The following is a 22,420-nucleotide window of genomic DNA, read 5'->3' as shown; positions in this document are numbered from 1 at the left end:
CATCTTTACAAACCTGTGAGAAGGTCACAATTTCAATCTTTTCCCTTAGTCTCAGTACTGGCTGTATTCCTGATGGAGTTGGTTTGGTCAACTCTGAACTTCAGCAAAGAAAACAGCACTATATCTGACCCTGAGTAGACATAATATGAGTGAGAAATAAGCCTTTGCTGCAAACTATTGAAATGCTGGGTCATTTGTTACTGCAACATAATTGGACTACCCTGACTGATACAGATGGCCTGGCTCTTATGTGCATCACTTCAGAAGATCTTGGCCTTAAGTCTTATTCTAGCCACTGCTGAGCAAGCAATTCCATACCTCCTTCAGCTGACATCACCTAGGTACCAGTTGACAGCTCATTGGTTTACGCCTGTGCTTGCTTGGTGCTTTAGCTCCAGCGGTGGCTTTACTCACTCTGTCAAGCACTCTCTACAGGAGCTGACTAAGCACTCACATGGATAAACAGGAAGTACGAGGAAATTAATACTTAACAGAATGGCTTTGATAAGTGGGTGGTGGGAGCTGGTGGAGACATGGTTCCCTCCTTGCTTTCTCCATGCAATATTCTGTGACGTGTGCTAATTCTTCTGGGAAAGCTCGTGTAATTGAGCAACACGGAATCAAGTAGCTAATTCTATCCTGCATCCTGTATTGGCTTTCTCTTCATGGCTTTGTTCCTTTTTTCCCCCTCCCTCCCTTGCTTAGGGATAATACTCTTAAACACCTGCCTGCAGACCTTTGTCTCAGGCTGTGCTTCCAAGAGGAGTAAAGCCAACCATCTATTCGATTCCATTTCAGTGGAACCAATCAAAGCAGTGTCTATCACCACAGTGAATTACTTATGTAGTTCTGTCCTGTAAGTGATCAGACTGTATAGTTACAATATCTTCAAAATATGACTACTCTATTAGTCAGATTAGAAGTTATATTTACCACATTTGTTGGTTCTGGCCTATGTCACTCCCCTGCCCTGGGCACTTAGTCATAGTATATTCATGACATAGCACATTCGTCTTAGTTAAACAGAACCCATATTTGCTGGTTTGAGATAAGCTTTCTATAATGCAGCCAGACCATGAACAGGTAGTGTAGCCTAGAATAACTGTGAACTTTAGATTCTCCTTCTTCTATCTATCCCAGGTACTGAGATTACAGTGTGTGCTGTTACGCCCAGTTTTATGCAGTGTTGGGGACTGAACTCTGTATTTAGTGCATTCCAGACAAGTTTCGTACCAACTAAGCCACATCCTCAACCCAAATCGATAGATTGAGACTTCTTTTTAACAGAACATTAATAGAAAAATCTGAAATGTTAAAGCACAATAGGGGTTTTGGTAGCATTGTTATCCTAAACTATTTTATTTCTCTTTAGCTCTGAGTTGCCAGTCCACTGTCAGTGCCTTGTAGGACTGTTTTGGGGGAGGAACCGCAGTAAATACTGTTTTATTTATGGATACATTTGACTATATTTCAATTGTTCCTTGGCTCTGGCCCTCCTCTGCTTCGTCTTTGGTCTGTCCTTGCCATCTTCAAAGTCACAACACAGTAGGACAGAGGGTCCTTTCAAATCATCTGGTCAACCACTTTATTTCATATATCAGAAAATGGGTCCATGGAGGTTAAAAGAACTGGTTCATTTTGTGGTATAGGAAAATGAATAAAGAGGGACGTGATCTGAACCATTAGAAAGATACTTTTCCCTTTTTGCCATAATTAAATTCTTGATTGTGATGCTCTTAAATGAACCATGAAATTCTAAGCACGTGCAATGCAAGTGTGATTTCTAACTACAGCTTTTTTTTCCTGCCCCCCAATCTGAATGTTAAGGTGGCAGATGCATAACTAATCTTAGCAGAGTCTATATTAAGAAACTTGCAAGGTGTCTTTATTTAACTTGCATGATCTGCGAACGTAATGTAGTGTTAAGTAGCATGATTTCACACATTATGTCTGAAAATAAAAAAGCAGCTTCTTTAATGTGAAAAGGTTACTTTATATTTAGTTTCAACAGGAATGAAAAATATAGAAACAAAGAGTTAATACATGTGATCACAGCAGGTGTGTGTGTGTGTGTGTGTGTGTGTTTGTGTGTGTTGTATGTGCTCGTGTGCATGTGCATTTCTGATAAACAAAAGCCAGTGCTCAGGATTGGGTCCTGTGACACATAGACAAGGGAGATTCTAAAATCCTTTTATCCTACTGTAAATTTTCTGAAATGTATCCAACCTTCTGGGCTGTGTTTTTGTTCAGGGACGTTTCCCTGGATCTGCTATTAGTTCCAGGAGATGCGGGTACTTTCTATTTCATCTCTGGAATCTCAGTTTCCAAAGAGCTGATCAGGGATTACCTGAGGCTCTACTTAATGCCTTTGCTGCAGTGGGGGCAGATTACTGGAGGAGCAAACAATGATATTTCAAGACCCAACGGGGAAAGAATGGATGAGAGCAAGCCAAGCACTCTGCATTTAAAAGAAAACATGTTAGCTGCTTCAAACATCGCTGTAGAGTATTCCTGTCTGTTATATACTGTCCAGTACAAGTATAGAGGCACCACTCATGCTGTATTTCAAGTTAAAATTCTGGGGCATGGCTTTTACTCATTTAACACTTTTGACAATTAAAAAACATCTGTATTTTTTTTTAAAGAATCCTCTTTTAGCAGAAGATGACTCCATTCTTCTAGGAAAGTGTTCCCAATGTAAAGGCAACAGAACCCTGAGTTAATGCAAAAGATCTCAAACCTGTTTGGTACCAACTTGTTCCATAAATACCATGTGTGTTCGAAGTTCTTGAATTCCTTGTCACTTTTAAACTAATATTTTTTTCTCAATAAAAAAGACCATAGGAAATAAATGTACATATCTTTTAATAATGTGTGTATGTGCGCATGTACACACACATGTGTACCTGGAGGGAATGTCTATGTTTTTAAAACAATTAAAGAGATCTTTATGCTTCAACACGCTGAGGACTATGTCTGTGGCAGTTATGTTCTATAGGGCATGCTTCACGAAGCTAAATGAAAATTTTAAAAGTTAATGGCTAAACAGTGCTTAAAGCCTGTGCATTACTCACGATCTATTTTAATAACGTTTGTGGGTGACTAACTCAATAATGTTGCTGAGCGCTCATTACGGTTCTGTTCGGAAGATGTGCCTGAGAATCAATTCTTCCTTAAGGGTGAGTTTACATTCCGTAGTGATTGAACAAAAATGCGTAATTTCATTTCTCTGTGTAGGGAAGATGCTTACATGATGGTAGGTATTGTTCTGGACAATGCTTGTCGCGGCTCTCAGAGATGTGGCCCATCGGGGTGTTCCTAGTTGACAGGGGATAAGCTGAAAGAGTGGTGAGGTTGGATGGCTGGACACAGACCTAGGAAGTGACAGGTTTGGGGTTGTTTCCAGTCTTGTGCTACAGGGGTTTCACAGCTGCTCTATAGGGAAAGGATAAGAAGGTTCTAGAACTACACAGAAGCTGACTGGCCATTGAAGCACACTGTTTGCCCTCCTCTAGACGTTCTGCCTCCACATCCACATTCATGTTACAGCATCTCCACGCATGTTCTATGTGGAGTCCACTGTGAGCGCACAGGGACTTGAGCCATCAAGGAAGCTGCCTATTTCACATTCTACTCCCACTTTTCCTGTCACACTGTCTAAAAGCAAGTGTGCATAGCTGAGACCTTTGGGGCATGATGGAAGACGGCCTGATTTACATCTTTGGCTGCTGCAGGTATCCATTCATGCCTCCTCAAAGTTCATTTAAGTGAGGTCAGCCTTTTGAGGGTGGTTCTGTTGACTTTGGACCTGCTACTCCTTTACAGGCCCAAGCTGCCAGTCCATGAGAGCTTGCTATTGTCTGAAGGGTCCCCTTTCCCCTGCCAAAATCAGAGACAAAGAGAGCGGTGGAAAATTACGCCCCCTGCCCCCAATGCTTCCTCCTGGCTGCCACTAAACATGCAAATATGCCCAGGATAGAATTGCTAAAGAGGATTATGTCACTTGTCTTGCTTCCCTGCCCATTTCAATTTGGCAGGTGAGGTCAAGGCCTAGGAGAGGTCATGCTTCAGTATTTGTGGGGGGGGGGGGTTTGCTGAGCCTGGATGGTAGGAAAGCAAGGGTAATTTTGATAAAGGAGGCTGCCTGTGTTCAGAAATACCCACGTCACTTCAAAAGTGCTGGCAAACTGAACCCCTAAGAGAAGCATGGATTTGTGAACAGACCAGCCATCTTTGCAAATCCTCTCTCTAGACAGGAAAGGTCAGCTCACCTTCAAGACAGGAAGGTCCCAGGTCTGTGGGACTAAGCCAGATGGGAGGTTAGAAGGGTGTGTGGTGATTGTTCAGGAGGTGCTGTCTTACGAAAGGGCAAACTATTCCAAACTCACGACTTGGTTTGAGACTTGCTGAGTTTGTTCTCCCTCTGGTCTTGGATGTCGAGAAATAAAGTAGCCTGGTGAGTCTCAAAGTGTGGTCTGAAAACCCTCAAGGGTTCCCTCCAGGGGACTTTGAGATATAATGTCACAAGAATGCCATTGTCTGCCTCTCACCATGTAGGTGTGTGTGCTGTCAGAGGAGCAATGGTGGGCACAAATGCTGGCACATGAATGCTAGTCTGTCTCTGTACTTTACTCCTGACCTCCACACTGCCACAAACCCTAAGAAACCATTCTCCATCATTAGAGCCTCACTGAAGCAATAGAATTAATAACAATTTCATTTAATCTCAGATTGGGTATACATGTTTTGTTTTCCATTCTGAGTTCTGAGTGACAGAATGAAAGTACGTGACACTCTTCCATGGGCACTGGAACTGTGAATGGACCTGTGTCCCTGGCAGACACTGATGCTATCTGTTGTTCTTACTGAACATTCTTTTCCATGTAGCACCATTCTCACTGGAGGGAGCTGCTATGGGTAAGCCACACATATTCACAGTGGGATATTTAGAAGACTACTCAAAAATAGTATTGAATCTATATCTCCCTTTTCTTTTTAAAAAATATTTAAAAATTTCATATATGTGTGTTTGTGTGTGTGTGTCAGAATGAGCATGTGAGTGTAGGTATGTGGGGGGGTATATGAGTGTGTGAGAATGAGCATGTGTGTGTGAGAATGAGCATATGTGTGTTAGAACAAGTGTGTGTCAGAACAAGTGTGTGTGTCTGTGTCTGTGTGTGTGTGTGTGAGAGAGAAGCATGTATGTGTGTGTGCATGTGTACTTGTATGTGTGTGTGTATGTGTGCAGAATACTGAAGAGGGTATCAGATCCCATGGAGCTGGAGTTACAGGCAATTGTGAGCAGCCATGTGAGTGTAGGACACTGATGAGTCTGCTGTCAGAGGAGCTACTTCTCTTAACTTCTGACTCATCTCCCTAGCCCCTGAACCCAATGTTTCAAGAAAGACAACAGACAATATTTATTGTTAATGACAAAGGGCGAATGTTTAAGTGGAAAATAGAAATCTAGAAAACTCTGTCTCTTGACAGTTTCTAGGGTTTCTTTTCTTTAATGAGATGTATTAGCACATTATATATACATATATACATATACATATACATATACATATACATATACATATACATATATATATTATAGTCCTTAATGCAATCTTATGTGTTTTACATAATTCAAGCAGTCTATATCGTGTGTAGAATAGGAACAGGCCAAGTTTTCTATACATATAATTAATTGTATAAACATAATCAAAATAGGCATTTTGTACAATATCTAAATAACGATTTTGCATAACATTATATATTTTGTGTGAAAATAAAATTCCCATTCACTAAAAATCACATTTGCATATACTTCTAAAAACAACAAAGCAGTTACAACTATCCATAACATCATTTTACAAATTATGTCTGTTGGTGAAAGGTGCTCTATTTGTCCCCTAAGGATGAGGTAACAGCTATCACAAACTGGGTGGCTTAAAATGACAGAGATCCTTTCCCTCCTGCTTCTAGAGGCCTGAAGTAAAAGGCCATCGTGTCAGGAGGCCTGGATCCCTTTAAAGACTCAGAAGAGAGCATCCTTCCTTGCCCTTCTGGACCTGCTGGTGGTTGTTGGGTTTATGGTGAATTTATGGTGGTTCACTCCTGTCTCTGCTTCTCCCTTCATATGTTAACATTCTTAGTTTGTCTCTACTTCCTTTCTCCTTCATATAAGGTCACCAGGCAACGGGGGTTCAGGCCCACTTTAAACATCCAGTGAATTTAACTCAGATCTAAGTTCAACTACTTTTGGGATGCTTCTCAACTACAATGGATGGCAAACTCGACTGCCCTGAATACATGTCATTTGGTAAGGTACAACTTGCCATAGGACTGAACTGTTCTGCCCTAGATTAGCAGCTTTCTCAGAGCAGTGCATCTACATCCCAAAGCCTCAGCTTCTTCATTTCTTAATTAGGTTCTTGCTCACTAACAAGCTGGTGTGGGGTGAGGAGAGACTATATGCAAGCACACATTCTCGACATGGTGCCTGCCATACGGAGATTTCCCCTAGTAAATAGTAATAGTGTGTTTACTATCGTGGAGCAGTAGAAAATAGCCCTCCTAGTGTGCATTAGACACTTATCATAGTGACAAATAAATTTGTGATCGGTAGAGTAAGAGAAAACAGATACTAAGGTTGACTGTGATTTCAAAGATTGTTAATTAATCGTAACAGATGATGTTACTACAAGTAAGAAAATGATACAGGGATAGGGGAAAAGGAGTAACAGGATGAGGGGCCCAGAACATTGCAGAGAGACCAACATCATCAGGAGCTTTTATCAGCAATGGAGCCAACAAGTAAGAGTGTTTTAAAGAACTTCACTAGAGGGCCAACCACTCCAAACCACACATCATGGGATTGCCAGTCTTCAGTGTTGTATTCATAGGCCTTTGCTTTGAATGTTTTGAATGGTGTTTGGAGGCATGATATCTCATGCCTGTGGAAACTCCAAAAGCCCTGGCACTGTGCCTCCTGCCTGACCTGCTTTCTTACAAGAGGCCTATGTCCCCATTGAAGTGGTCTGGGTAGATGGCCTTCAGTCTTGTTACGCTCTCCTTAGAGTTCTTAGCCCACTGCCCATCCTCCAGCCAGCCTTGGCCTGCCACTGCTCCAGAAGGAAGCAGAGCTTCGCTCATGAGCTGTCTCTCCCCTGACTTCAGCTGTGCCAGTGTCTGAGCCCTTCTGGTCATTTGTCTCTTGAATCTTCCTGAGTCCCTCTAGAACCTCTTCTCCATCCCCCAGCACCCATTATTTCTCTTGACCTCAGCATTCCTCATTGCCTGTGTTGACACCACAGTGTCCCTTCCCCTCAGTCTGGGGCTGTGGCTAAGCCTGTCGTCTATTCTGAACTTACTTCCATTTTGCTTCCTCAGCTACACTACTAAAGCTCTGAGAAGAGAAATGACCTAACCTTGCCTTCCTGTTCTGACTGGCTACTGATTATTGCAAAACAACAGAAAGCTTCATGCTGAATCCCCCACAGTTACATTACATTCCTGACCCTTTGTTACTGATGGAGCAGCTAGAGGAGGCTCTGACTCCAGGCCTCTAGAAGTTCCTGCAGTACTGGCTGTCCCTGGCTGACCACAGGCCTTCAGGCGGGTCTGTGTGGGGGAAGTCCTCTCACTCAGAGTGCTCAGCACTGAGGTCTGCAAAGCAGCTTTTTAAGTTGTGAATTTACATAACTGTTCAGTTGGAAAAATTATAACATCAGTTAATGCCCCGAGGATAGCATAGACAAAGATGTTTTTGCTTTTTGAATGTCCGAGTGTGTTTCTGAGAGTTTTATGAATAATAAGTGTGCAGGAAAATTCTCAGGCAGCCTCTCTAGGAGAGTTTGCATTTGCCGAAAAGCTGTAGATAAGTCGGGAAGGGAAGATTAGAAATGTATGTCCAGAGGAGGCATGGAGAGGCAGCTCCTTCTAATCTATCTAATTTGCTCCAGAAAGGGAACATTAAGTCAACATGAAGGAGACAGATTGGATAATCAACAGGACCCGTTCTTCATTTGACAGAGGACATTTTACATACTTGTTTCTAAAGAAAAAGAAGGCATTGTTCTTGTCTATAGAACCTAAGGAAGTCTATTCTGTAAGATTTCTCTGAAATATAAAACAGGTGTTTTATATATTAGCTCTTTGGACAGTATCAAATTGCATCTTCTTCCCTGTTGGGGCCAGAGGCCAATGAGTATCCTCAAGCAGCATGCTGAAGGGAAAAACTAAAAGTGACCATCAGGACGCACAGGAGCTTAGTGACCCATGTCACCTTTTCTCTATGCAGGAGAAGGAAAATCACTTTCTAGATTAAAATTCCATACATAACAGAAGCTTATTCTGATGAGAAATTATATATAAGAATAATATACTATAAATAGTTCTGGATATCTCTACCAATGCTATAATCCTAATCTGAGAAACGAGGTGTGGTGAGGGCAGGAGACACAGTCCAGATCACAAAGAAGCCATGATTCTATACTTAAAACTCAAAATTTCTTGAGATCTTATTTTTCCCAGTTGATTATTCTAATTTTTAGGCAGCTGTAAGTCTGTTCTCTTTTGAGCTTATAGTTCTTCTCCTAATTACAGGCAACCAGAGTGTCATGCAAGCTAACCCATCCTGAGAAGTGAGTTACTACTTTGATATTGCTCTACAGAACAACTTCAGATGCAAATCCAATAGTCACACAGTCTCCATATTTTGTTTTTCAAGTTAAAAAAGTCGTCCTCCTGAACAATTAAGTATCTCTGTACTTTCCATGTATTGGGGGTTGAGAGGAGTAGCAACTGTCTCACAGAAAAAACTTACTAAGGAAGATGATATTCTGTTAGATGATAAAAGAAGACAACCAAAGTTGAAATCCCTAGGTAGTTGGTGACAGATTTCATTTTTAGCTTCATGACCTACTAAAGCTAAGGTTCTGACATTCTACCATGCCATGTCTCCTGTTATTATTGGACTGGGAAAGGTAGGACTTTGCTTAGAATGGGGGTTCTCAACCATTAGGTTGTGATCCCCACAGGGATTATAGACCAGATATCCTGTATATTAGATTTTACATTATGATTCATAGCTGTAGCAAAATTACAGTTATGAAGTAACAACAAAATGATTTTATGGTTGGAGCCAGTCTCCATTTTACAGAAATTAGTCTGCATCTACTTTCCAAATACTGAGAATATGGATGTGTGAAACCGTATCTATCAGGAAACTAAATATTCCTACTTTCCCTCTGCACCTTCCTCCTTCCCTCCCTCCCTCCCTCCCTCCCTCCCTCCTTCTCTACCCCCACTCTCTGAGATAAAGTCTTTTGCAGCTAGGCTGATCTCCAATTCACCATGTAGCTGAGGATGGCCTTGGGCTTCTGAATGTCATGTGTCTAATTTCGAGCCCTGGGTGTGTGGGCGTGTGCCACCCCACTTCATGGCCGTCCTTTAATCTTTCGGCACATCCAGTCCTTAAACACAAGATAGCAACAGCTGTTTTAAGGCCCAAGAACAATGCAGCATTCATTCATCCTAAGATTGTATTTGAAGAAGTTTGAGAGGCCACCAGATACACTATTACTTTAATGGATCTTCTTTTCATTTTTCCTCCATTCCCTTTACCCCCCTCAACCCTTTTTGGGGTACTAAGAATGGAAGGCCAGACCTCTTAAATGTTAGGTGATCTCTGTACCTGCCATGTATATACATGTCCATCTCACGTTCTGGCTTATTCGGGCCACGTGCTCACTAACCAAAAAAGAAGACATACACGACTGTGAATATATTGATACTTTCCTTGGTGGAGTGGAAAGAGACCCACTTGTCTTGTATGAGAATGCCAGGTAATTCAGGGGAAAATGGGCTATTAAAAAAAAAAGAAAGGTTTGAGATCTGTACGAACAAATGCATGTTTGATTCTAAGATCTCTTAATCGTTTGCTTAGCTTGTCAAGATTCTGAGTTTTTCTTCCACATGATTGGGACCTGTGAGGATGAGGCTGTGGGATATCACAGTGTCTATCAGCCATAAGAGCACAGTAGAGCATCAGTAACATGGAGAATCTTAACATTTCCCAAGTTGTGTGGCAACACGGGCTCTTCTAATTACTGCTCTCCCAACTTGAAACTCTTCATGCCCCAGTTGTGGAAATCCCGTTTGTCTGCCTCCCACCCTCTTCCCTTGGGAATGAGAAAGAGCAAATAGCAAGACTGGGCTTGTCGGATGAATTTGATTTGCTTTTGTGGAACCAAGAGCAGGAGGAATGTTGGAGGTTGTTGGATTGCGGTCAGATTTGTGAAGTGAGTTCATGCGTCCAGTCTCCAGATGAGTTTAATGTGGAGGGTGTCAATATTTGAAGCACAATAAACTATCCAAAGACATTTATTTATTCTCTCCACATGTCTGTTAAACATGTGAGGGCATGAAGGCCATTCAGCTGACTTCATTCTGAGTTCTGCCTCACCCTGGGTAGGTGCGTTATGGACCTGTTCTTTCTCAGCCAAGGTCTTCCTTTCTCCTCAGGACTGCTAACATCCTAGCTTGAGGCTCTGACAACTTGCTTTCTTCCTAATACTAACAGCTAGTTATTTTGCATGACATAATAAATACGACAGTTGTTGTTATTACCCTATTTATTTGTATACTACAGCATTTAAAAAATGAAGCATCTTTCCCTTTGTGTTTCAATAATCTCTACTCTTTAGGATTTCACCACACTCTTCTCTACTCCTCCAGACCATCCCAACAACTCTGCATGTTAAGACAGATTAAAATTGCTTGATCACAGATGTTAACAGGAGGTGAATTTAACAGAGGCATTGAATTAAGTTAGGTTGTTTTAAAGGTGACTTTTTGAATATATTAATTATTAGTAAGTTTTTTTCCTAAGTGAGAGTCAAATACCAAACCAGAGGGCTATAAATAGTTTTCTCTCTAAAAGGAGAATGATTAAGCTCGGTCAGTAATTCTTCCTACCAGCTTAGATGGCCTGATTATGGTGTCTCCCACACTAATAGTTAATGGCATATTAGCTCTGAGTTGCAGCCAGCAGGCAGCCATTGCAAGAGCAAGGGGGTAAAAGGCATGTTCTGAGAGGTCTTAGAGAGATGCGTAGAATCATTCTTTAAAAGAATCTTTGTGAATCTGCAAAATGACTTGTGTTTGAGGGGCATTGTTATGTTTCAAAAATAAACCTCAGTATAAGGATGAATTGAGGTAAACTGGGAAACAAAACAAAACAAAAAATAAAAAAATAAAAATAAACAAAAACACCTTCAACCTTTCCCCAAAGAACCTTTTCTAATAAACAACAAACGCAAAGCAAACAAACAGAAAAAAACAAAACAAAACAAAAAAACCAAAAAATCAAACTTCATGTTTGATCCAAGAAACAGGAAAGCCAGAGGCAAGTGTTAGGTGTCTTTGTCTCTTTAACCTCTCCTTTCCTCCAGCTCCTCTTTGTCCATCCTGAGGCTGTCAGGATTCTCAGAATACAGCAGAGTGTAACAGATGGGCAGAAACCTATCATCTGTGCCTGTCTTCAGTTTCAGAGGAGTCAGTGTGACAATAAAGGGGTTAAAGCTGTTAACACCTGTAAGACCTTGGAAATGATTAATGTAATGTAAACCCGAGGCCCTGGACACCAGTGACCACACAGCAAATCTATTTTGCTCTGCTATTGCTTTCACAGAAATCCTTATTTGTCTCCCTCCAGCTCACAGTTCTGAAATGCCTTGCAGAAGAAATCATTGTTTATGCATACAAATGATAATGATTAAAGATGATTGTGAATCATCTTTATTTTGGAAGATGCATTCTGGAATTAGCACTCAGTGGCGACAGTTACAAGTTGAATACCAAAAGTTGCCTTTGCAGGTGAGATAGGCAGCCATTAACATTTGGAGCCTCTGCACGATGTTGACTAAGGCTCCATTATTAAAAGTTGCTAGTGTATTATTGAATAACGTGCGTGATTGAGAAATCTGAACTGTTTTAAGTTAGATTTGAGGCTTTCATTTTCTCCTTTTCTAAGAAGGGACATACAAGAGGGGAAAAAAGGAGACTATTTAAAAGTAAACCAAGGACTTAAGAAGAATATAGTGTGTTATTCTTCAATTATTATCTTAAAGGAGTTCATAAAGAGCAGAGGTGCTGAAAGCTGTTTTTCAAAAGTCTGCGTGGTAACCAGAAAGGTACAAGCCTGGCTGGAAGACAGGAACAGTCATCCGTGATGGACTTGGGGAAGACGGGGTAAAGCATAACCTCAGTAACCCAGATATGTTCAAATCCACAGGTCCCAATGGCCGGCATCCTAGAGTACTTAATGAACTGGCCGAAGTCATCACAGAACCGCTAGATATCATTTTTGAGAGGCCCGTGGCGGACTGATGAGGTGCTGACGACTGGAAAGGGGCGTATTTAGAACCTTCTTTCACAAAGGGAACTGGATGGTGACTCTGCAAACACTCATCAGCTTAACTTTTTGCTCGGAAATTTTTGGAATTATCAACTCAGTAAACCGAGTAACTCACTTGTTATAGTCAGGAGTAAGGCAGTTACATTCCACCTATGGAAATATGGTGAACTTGGTTTTCAATGGACACTCCATGTGGGAAGAAGTCTGATACATCTCTTGGAATTTTTCTCCTTTTTGAATTTTTCATCATCATAGTTGGGGTTGACTAAGACTTGTGGGGAGTTACTAATTTTAAGTATACTACATAAAAATAGGTTTCTTACAATAGCTACTTAATTATATTAGCTTTCAAATTAGCCTCTGTCTCAAGAACAGTAACTTTCATTTTATATTTTAACATACATGTTATTTTCCTTTGTATAGGGCCTTGTTTTCATTAACTTACAGTATTTTATTTAATTCTACATAAACTAGTTTGGTGGAACTCTTACTTTAGGTACTTTTTATAGTGGTTTCACATATAAGTATACCCATAACACTGACAGATTAAGGAAGAAATTCTTTTCTGACTTTTAAAATGTAATCTGGTGGAGGGATGACTATTACGTTAGAAGTACCATGTCCTGTTACATATCAGCTCTCTATATTCTTCTTTGCCCTTGCCCACCTTCCCTTATCTCATTCTGCACCCCTCCAATTGCTTCTGATACAAGATGGTAGACAGGGAAGTAGGCCTCGGAAACAGGCAAGAGGAGCCCTGTCCACACATCTGTACTTAAGGAGAATAAAGAAAAAGGAGAGGGAGGGGGAAGAAAACAGGGGAATATTTTTTTTCTTTATCATCATTATTTAGTTTGGGTGTTGGTAGTTTGCTTTTCTGTTAAAAAAGTATAGCCATGATGATGGGGTCTAAACTTCGTCGAGAAAAGGCTATAGGTGATTTAACAATGTTAACAAGCATCTGAGGCTGGCAAGTTTGAAGAGACTCTCAGCTATACTGGACTATGGAACAACCATCCGTTCACTACTCAGAAGTACAGCAAAGATGCAAGCTTGTGTCACTATAATTATGGACCTGGACAGGGAACTTTCAAAGGCAAGAGATTGATGTTCGCTTTGTCTCTAGAAATAGGTAGGCAATTTAGAAGGGATTGTCTCCGGAGGCCTTCATGGCATAATACCGTGTTTTAAAATCTAAAGTTTAACCAGTTGAGCTGCCTTCAGAGATGAATTTTGGCACTGTGCAAAGCCTTTCTTGGGCTTAAATACAAATGTAAGGAAATTAAGTTCTAAGAGCACGTGTGAGTTGTCCCTTATGAGCTGCATACAATCATCTGCTCGTCACCTTTTCAAATAAGATGATCTATAAAAATACCTGTTAGTTTTTTTTAAAGAAGTGTGGGTGTCTGCATAGATTACTGATATGATTTATTGTGATAATAAACGGCTTCCTGGTTGAGACCTCATTTCCAGGTGCTGCATCTGTGGCAGATTTATTTCGCAGATGTACATTTGCATGCATTTGTTGAGCTGTGGCTAGCAAGGACCCAATTTCTGAAAAATCTATTATTTTCCCCAGAGGCAATAGAATAAAATCCTCTGTGACCAAAAAGGGCCCTTGGGTTCTTTCAAGCTTTATTTTCAATTTGAATGATGTCCGACTTCAATTATTTGGCTAAATCTAAATCTTGTCTCCATGCCATTATTAGAATTTGAAATTAACAATAATTTCCCTAAGTTAAGAGTCACAATTTAGGATGGTAGAATAGCCAGTGTGTCAGAAAGATGTCTTAGGTAAAGCTAGAAGAATAAAATTTGGGAAGAGAACCAATGAAAAGAAACTTGCTAACTCCTTTGTATTAAATCCAGACGAGGTAAGAAGATATCTAAGGAATTCTGACCTTGAATTGCATCTATAGGGACTTATCTTCAAGAGTCAATTTTTCATTGTGCTTTTACCACATTTATCTAAACATTGGTGATTTCCTTAATATCTAACTGTAAAAGATGAAAAGATAACAGCAAGACTCAAATCTTGGTCATGTCGATGATTCAGTTCCCAGAAAATTAAGTCATAAGTGACAGAGTCTTAGTTTATAATATTGTGAGGTTTAGAGAATAATAGCAAAATTTTCTTCATCTTAAAAAAAATGGGGGTGTATGAAGATATCTCACTTATGCAAAATGTTGCTTTGCCCAGTACGGTATGCATCCATAATCCCTGAAGAATTCCAAGTTTAAGGCCAGCCTAGGTTATGTAATGAGAGTCTATCTCAGTAAGCAAATCAGAGGGGACTATGAGATAGCTTAGTTGGTCAAGTTTGTACCATGCAAGCATGAGGACCAGTGTTTGAAGCCCAGAACCCATATAAAAAGCCAGGTGTGGTGATGTGCGGTTATATTGTCAGCACTAGGGAGGAAGAAAAAACAAGAGCCCCATGGAAGGCCAATGAGAGACCCTGTGTTGAAACAAAATAGAGAAACCAAAACAAGGTCTGGCCTCCATGCACATATGCATGCATGCATGCATGCACGCAAGCACTCCAGCACATTCATATAGAGGACATCTCTGACTTACACACACACACACACACAATGATGAAGGAAGGGAGGAGAGAGAGATGTCTAGACATAGAAAATAGCAATTTAAGGGAAGAATAAAGCCAGAAATCTCAGAAAAAAACAAAACCTGAATTCTTTGGCTACAATACAGTTTCTCAGTTCAGATAAAGCAGTTTCTTAGATGAGAGAAGTTTGCAACATGGTTGGTAGTTTGAACTACAGGATGACCGTGAGCAGTAAGTTTTTTCTTTGAAATTGCACATATCTTAGTTCAAATTCTAGAATTACCCCAGGAGTGTTTTCCTGTGGTGACACTGCTAGCTGCCTAAGCTGTAGTACAACTTGAGGAATCATTGCAAATAATTCTGAAACTTAAAGCTTCTTTTCTCTTGTCCATAAATAGCAAAAATAAGCATCCCCTCCACTTCTTAAGAGGCTTAAGGGTTCCCCAGCTTCTACCTATTCTCAGTCTTTGGCTTAGGCATGGCATTAGCAGACACTCACTCTCTCTCTCCCTAGATTTCAGTTATTTTATTCATTTTCTCTTATGTGGAAGAGATTACCTTAAGACTAGAGAATTCAAGGATATATTGACATGTCCTGCTGCTGTCCATTAAATAGACACTTTTGCTTTCTTTCTGAGCTCAGAAAAGCTACCTTGTGCGGTCACAATAGGAGTTCAATGAGTGATTAGCAGATGAATGAAGAGAATTTGATTTAACTACAATAGGCTACGGAGGTAGCTCAGTCAGGAAGATGCTGCCCTTGCAAGCTCACAGGGCTGAGTTAGACCCCAGAATCCTCATTTATAGAGGATAACAGGGTGGTAAGTCCTTGTAATCCAGTGTTAGGGAGTTAAGGACAGTAGGGTCTCTGGAGCTAGCCTGGCCTATTTGATGAACTCCAGGTTAGTGAGAGACTCTTTTTTTTCACACAACTAAGATGAATGGCATCTGAGGAACAACATCTGAGATTGTCTTCTGGGATACACACACCACCACCAGCAGCAGCAGCACCACCAGCACCAGGTGATCGGGTTCATAAAGACCAGCACTTTTCTCGTCTGGAGAAATTGTCATATGGGCAAACATGTAGAAATTTAGTTAGTGTTCCTGCTTTTATAACAACATCAGATATATATGTTCAGGAAGTGGACGTGGCAGATGTGTGTAGTCCTGTATTGCACAAGGTAAGAGCGCAAATGGCTTCCCTCATCTCTGCATCTGCGATGAATCCTGCCAAGTGATGATGGAGATGATGAGGAATCAGCCAGCTCTTTCCTAAGTTGTGAAAAGAAGCCACTCACACCAGTGAGCAGGGACACCTGTCTCAGAACTGACACCATCAACTCTGAATATTTTTATCACTGAGTATTGCAAATGGTTCTCTTGAGTAGGGCTTTGGAGAACAGCAAAAAGAGAACTTGAAGAAAATAAAATTGAGCAGAAATGCATCACTCAGATCTGCGATGAGTAACTTGTCCTGGCTGAGGAGCTGCTCCACACTTCCAAGGATCCAAGCAAATAAAATAGTAGTGGAGCCAGGGACACAAAAATGAAGTGACGACCCAGTCTCCAGTGGCGGGACTGGGAAATTTGTACATGAGATAAGCTAGTAACAGAATAAAACCATAGGAGTGCATACAAGCATGCTTTACCAAGCAACAACAGGTTGTTCAGAGCAAATCACATTAGGCTTTGGTTTCTAGAATATTCTGATTTCACTCTTACAATGAATCTTACTATTAATTACATTTTCCTACATCAGATATTCTCCAGTATCAAATTATTGATTTTAAAATTCTCTACTGCTTTGTATTGTTAGGTTTTAATGAGATAAAACCCAGTAACTTCCTTGCACAATCAATCACCAGTAGTTTCGATATTTCTGCCACTCGAAAGGGGGCAGAAAACGGCAGGTAGCCTAGAAAATGGGTTAATGCACTAAATGATCAACCTTCTTCTCTCTTTTTTACTTACCCAAATAGATATTTTCTTTTTTAAAGTGTTTAAGTTCTGGAAATAAAGTTTCATTTTATTGATACTTGTTAAGAGAAAATAAGTGGCTAAATTCCACAATAAGAGCTGGGTGATCTTTTTTCCTCTATTAAAAAAAAAGAACAACTTTTTTTTTCTTTTTACAGTTTTCCTCAAATTCTTCCTCTGGACCAAAATCTAATTAATGAACTTCTGAATATTTAAACTGAGCATTTTAATAGATATATGCTGTGTAATATCTTTTATTAGGTAAATTTTTTTATTTCAAAAATAAAATACTGTATTAAGTCTCAAAAACAAGGGAGCATGTTCAATGAGATATATATTAAACAGTCTACCATTTATTACAGTTGCTGCCCCATTGGCTGAGCATGTTATGAGATACAATTTGAGTTATTAAAGTCATCCATTGAAAAGTTGTCCCCATATAGAGGTTTGTGAATGGGGTTGAGACATCAATGTGTTCTTCTATGTCAGTGAGTCACAACCTTCCTAATGCTGCAACCCTTTAATGCTGGTTTTTATGTTGTGATGACCCCCAACCACAATATTATTTTAGTTTCTACTTTATAACAGTAATTTTGCTACTGTTATGAATCATAATATGACTCTCTGACATGCCAGGTATCTGATATGGGACTGCCATGAAAGGGTCCTTAGACGCGCAAAGAAGTTGTGACCCACAAGCTGAGATAAGGGGTCAAGCACAGATTTTCTGATTGAAAAACTACCATCTGGATTTGTAAAAATAATGACAAAATAACCTTTCCCCCTTTGAGTTTTGTTTTGTTTTGTTTTTGTGGAGGGACTGTATGTGGCAAGTCTGTGAAGAGCCTAATTGGGACATTGCTGTGAACCATATCATGTATGCATCATTGTGATTTGCAAACATATGTTTCCCTTTCAATAAATGTCACAGCTTTCACGGTGGTTCCATCTTGGCCTCTTTTGTAGTCTTTTACATTCTAATGAAGGCAACAACTTGTACATTGTTTAACCTAATAATCTATGAATGTTTATGCTGTGATAGCATGGTGGTCAGCACGGAGAATCACAGTTCCAGCTGCAAAGGAAGTTACCTACACTGCATATAAAACTACATGGAAGTCCATCCCAAGAGCTCAGGTAGATTTGTGGGAAGGTTATATGTGAATAAAGTGACTTTCTTTATGTGATGCTGAGCACTCATAAAGACTTACACGGCAGGAGGCATGAGGTGTGGTGATTGGTAAGAAGGTCCTGCAACAGTTTTTCTGTATGTGAATCTTCTGGGGCTCCCAGAGCCCTGCATCCATGTGAGGACTGTCACAATTCAACTGCAGATAAGCCATGTCTTAGAGACAGCATTAGACTGTCACTCCTGAATTCAAATCCAAACATAGTTGCTTTAGGATTTGAGGACCGTAGAAAAGCAGAATAATTATTTTATTTGTTTTTCACAACCCCAAAACATTAGTTTGAAGTTTGGTGACAGTGCTTTGGGTTATATTTGCCTTGACAATTTCTACTGATTGTTTTTACTTACATTGAATATGAGATGAAAATAAATTTAATGTAAAGATGTAGTTTTTTTTCCCAAGTCCCCTACTCTTGGCTTTTTGTCTAATGTAAGTTCCAGTACATATACGTAAAGAGTGTTATGACATTTTTTAAAAAGACTCATTTTTCTAGAGTTCGCTGAGTTTGAACAATGCACTGAGTTTGATTGTAGACCATTGGTTCATGACTTAGCATTGGCATTTGTCCATGTAGACCCAGGGTCCTCCAGGAACCTGGACTAGGCTACAAAACCCAATATTTCACTTCCAAGTCTTGATTTCATAAGCATATTTGGAAAAGTGCATGATCTTGATGGACAGTATTAAAAGACTTTTTTTTTAAAGATAGAAAGCTATATGCATGCAGCAAAGCTCACCGATGAGAGGTTTATAGAGAATAAATGGTTTATGTCATTAGTAAAAATCAGTTCACATCAGACAGCTTCTAAAAAGTCTTTCATCTGAATCTGGATAATGAGTGCCCCTAGTTTTATTCCAGGCCATCTGGTGCCCTGCAGAGAGTTTTTTGTTAATTTAAAAGAAAAATCTTAACAACTTTAAATGAAGAAGTTACTCATTGCTCTCTAGGAGGCCTAGACTTACCCCCTCCCCAAAAGACAGAGTAGATTCCAGTAATTAGGGACACTTTCTTTTTGGCTAGCATCTTCTACTTTAGAATACAGTCTTGCACCAGAAACAGGATGTCTGTGGAATCTCATGTGTTCCTTGGTTGAGTAATGAGCATTGATTGTGAACTGTGTTCAGTGAGCAGGCTTTCGTATCCCTATCAGTTCAATCAACTTCACTTGAACTTCTTTCTGAAAGTTCAGCAGTCTCCCCAGGAACAGTCACAAAATAGCCCCTTGGGAAGAAGAATAAACATTTAATTTTGTTCCAAATCTATGTCTGTAAATCAGAAAGCCTGAATCCAGTCTTGACTTTCCTGGTGAGTAGAACTGTCTAGGTCACTTCCTCTTCCACCTTCTCTCTCCCATCTGTGAAAACGTTCTGGGAAGAGAAGAGCCAAACACCCTGGGAAAGGTTTGTGAAATAGGTGGTAAGTGAGTAAAAAGTGGTCTATAGGAGGAAATAAAGAAGAGACATTGCTTGATGTCTTTGGTGACCGTCACCAGGCCAGCAGCATGTCAGTTAGCCCTAGCTAAGATTGCTTAAATGTGGTACTTCCTCATGTTCTGCTCTACATTTTGGTACCATGTAGGCTCTTGGTAATGTTACTGAGTAAGTGAATGAATGACTGAATGAACTCTCATGCTGAAAGAAACTGAACTCCAGGGTCAATGAGTGGGTTCTCCTAGGGTATTTCCATTTTCAAAAAATTTCCAGAACACTGTGCCTTCTGTATTTGCAGGACAGCTTGTCCTTTGCCTTCAGATCTGGACAACCACATTTCTCATTGTTAGACATTTGCCTTGATGCCTCCATTGTTACTCAGGTTTTTCTAGATTTCTAATTTTCTTTTGTATAAAAGTCATGTTTTAATAGTTTACCAATTAAAATTCTATGTTCTCTATTAAATAACTGGTAAAGAAACAATTAATAAAATGACACATTATTGAATTCAAGATTTTATTTTCTTGACATTTTTCATTTTTGAATTGTCAGAGCAATGTCTTCTATTCTTACACTTAAAACTGAGAATCAATCCACTCCTGTAAAGAAAACTGGTCACACTGCAGTTTTTACCTGTTACATGTTAATATATGGTTTCTGTCAGACAAAATCAAAAAATGTGGCTGTTAGAAATGGTATAGCCCCATAGACTCATGTATTTGAATGCTTAGCCCATAGGGAGTAACACTATTAGAAGATACTGCCTTGTTGGAGCAGGTGAGACCTTGTTGGAGGAAGTCAGTCATGTGTGGGGCAGGTTTTGAAGTCTCATATGCTCAAGCTATGCCCAGTATGGCTCACAGTCTCCTTCTATTGCCTGTGGATCAACATGTAGAACTCCTACCTGCCTCTCCAGCACCAAGTCTGCCTGTATGCCGCCATTGTTTACCTCCATGACAAAAATGGACTAAGCCTCTGAACTGTAAGCCAGTCCCAATTAAATGTTTTCCTTTATAAAAGTTGCTAAGGACATGGTGTCTGTTTACAGCAATAGAAACCATAACTAAGGTGAAAGATGTTTTGAAGGATAAACATCCTCTTAGCATTTTGGACACACTCTGTTTTAGGTGTAATCAATGTTAATTTGTGCTTCATAATTTTGTCCCTTTAAAAGGTTATTTTCCCCCTAAGGTTACCTCTGCTTCCTACCAGTAGAAAGGTGAGTACTTAGGGAGAGTTGTTCAGACCTGAGTTTGAGCCTTTCAGAGCTGCTGAGGATTATCACGGCTTGATTTCCAAGGGATCATGGCACTCAGCAGTGATCAGATGCTTGGTTTCTTTCACCCCTCTTATATGCACAGATTGGATGTACGAAAGGGGAAGGTCTCAAGCCTTTAGGTTCACAAATGCTAGTGACCTTATACAAGTCACTAAGTCTGTTCTGTTACTTGAAAGTCAGATTATGTCCTTAAAGCACATATACTCCTGCTAGTAGAAGGTCTGAGATTTAGGGAAGATGCAAGTAACAGGTAGGCATTGCTGACAGATGTCACAGGGGCAGGGATCCTAAAAAGGAAGTTTGTGACTTATGAATTAAAAATTGTTACAAAATATGTTAGAAAAGATGCTTTTGTTCACAAGTCAGTTGAAGAACAACATTAAAAGGACACTTAATACATATCAAGCAACTAGACCCTTGACATAATCTTCACAAGGACAATGCAAAGGTGTTTTTCTTATATGAATCATTCCCATTCTATAGTTGAAGAAACTGAGATCAATAGGAGTTTTTTGACAACTTAATCCAAAGCCTCATGTCTAATAACCAAGAATCTGAAATTTAAGTTCTAATAGGATCACTTTAAGTGTACCATCTTAACATTTATATGTCCAAGGAACTGAAAAAAATATTGCCAGGATCAAATATAAACACAATTCTATCCAGAAACCAGAGAGAGCAGATTGGCAAGAATTACCCAGAAAAAGAAAGGGGGGGGGTGTTTCAGGTGTGAGAAGAGCAACTGAAAATGTTGTTCACACCATTTGTCCTGTAAAAGAATACCTAAGCCTCGGTCACTTATTTTTGCAAGGCTCTGGCATATGGGAAGCCCAAGACCAAAGTGTTGGCAGGTTTAATTGCTGGTGAGAGCTGTACCCTCTGTGGGGATGCTGAGGTCATGCTGAGCCATGACTTCACATGGCTGAAGATAGAATGGGAAAGAGAATGAATGAGATGTGATGCCTCCTTTGTGATGGTCTTAATCTCATTTACAAGAGCTGAGGTCCCCAGACAGTTTCTTCCAGGAGTTCTCACCTCTTAATACAATTATGTTGGCAATATGAGTTTTGGAGGGAGTCTATCCAATGCACTGCTTTCTACTTGTGACTACTCCAGATCCACTTCACCTTACATGAAGTGAATGTGAAGTATATTCCATCCCAGTAGCTCTTATAGTTTTAATTCATTCCAATGCAAAAGCCTAAGTCTGGAGTCCTTTTCATCATTTTAATCAGATATGAGTCAAAGATAGCCTTTATCCTGAAGCCAGTTGCTCCCCAACTGTAAATTTGGTGTGAAACATGTTTCCAAAATTCAATGATAAGACAAGCATAGGAAAGTGTCTCAGTCACTGTTCTATTGTGGTGAAGAGACATCATGACCAAGGCAATGTATACAAGAAAATATTTAATTGAAGACTTACCTCAGAGAATTTGCCCATAAACATTGTGATTGTGATGGGGAACACAGCAGTAGACCTAGACCGGGAAGCTGGCATAACATTGAAGCAATAGCAGAGAGCTTGTATCTTGCCTACAAGATAGGGAGAGGGGGAGGGGGAGGGGAA

At 40.0% G+C, this 22,420-nt stretch overlaps 1 protein-coding gene across 1 annotated transcript in view; it reads left to right on the top strand.

The window, feature by feature from the left end:
* Window positions 1-14,013, top strand: part of Samd5 (sterile alpha motif domain containing 5) — a 49,232-nt gene extending 35,219 nt beyond the window's left edge. Inside the window, exon 2 of the mRNA XM_028764404.1 lies at window positions 12,284-14,013. Coding sequence (XP_028620237.1) covers window positions 12,284-12,346 — 63 coding nt within the window. The 3' untranslated portion in view covers window positions 12,347-14,013. The remainder of the gene's footprint in view (window positions 1-12,283) is intronic.
* Window positions 14,014-22,420: the final 8,407 nt, after the last annotated feature.

The sequence above is a fragment of the Grammomys surdaster genome, unplaced genomic scaffold (genome assembly GCF_004785775.1).
Source record: "Grammomys surdaster isolate TR1022 unplaced genomic scaffold, NIH_TR_1.0 143, whole genome shotgun sequence".
NCBI lineage: Eukaryota > Metazoa > Chordata > Mammalia > Rodentia > Muridae > Grammomys > Grammomys surdaster.
Note: the sequence above shows the minus strand (reverse complement) of the source record. Positions and strands in the feature narration are given on the sequence as shown.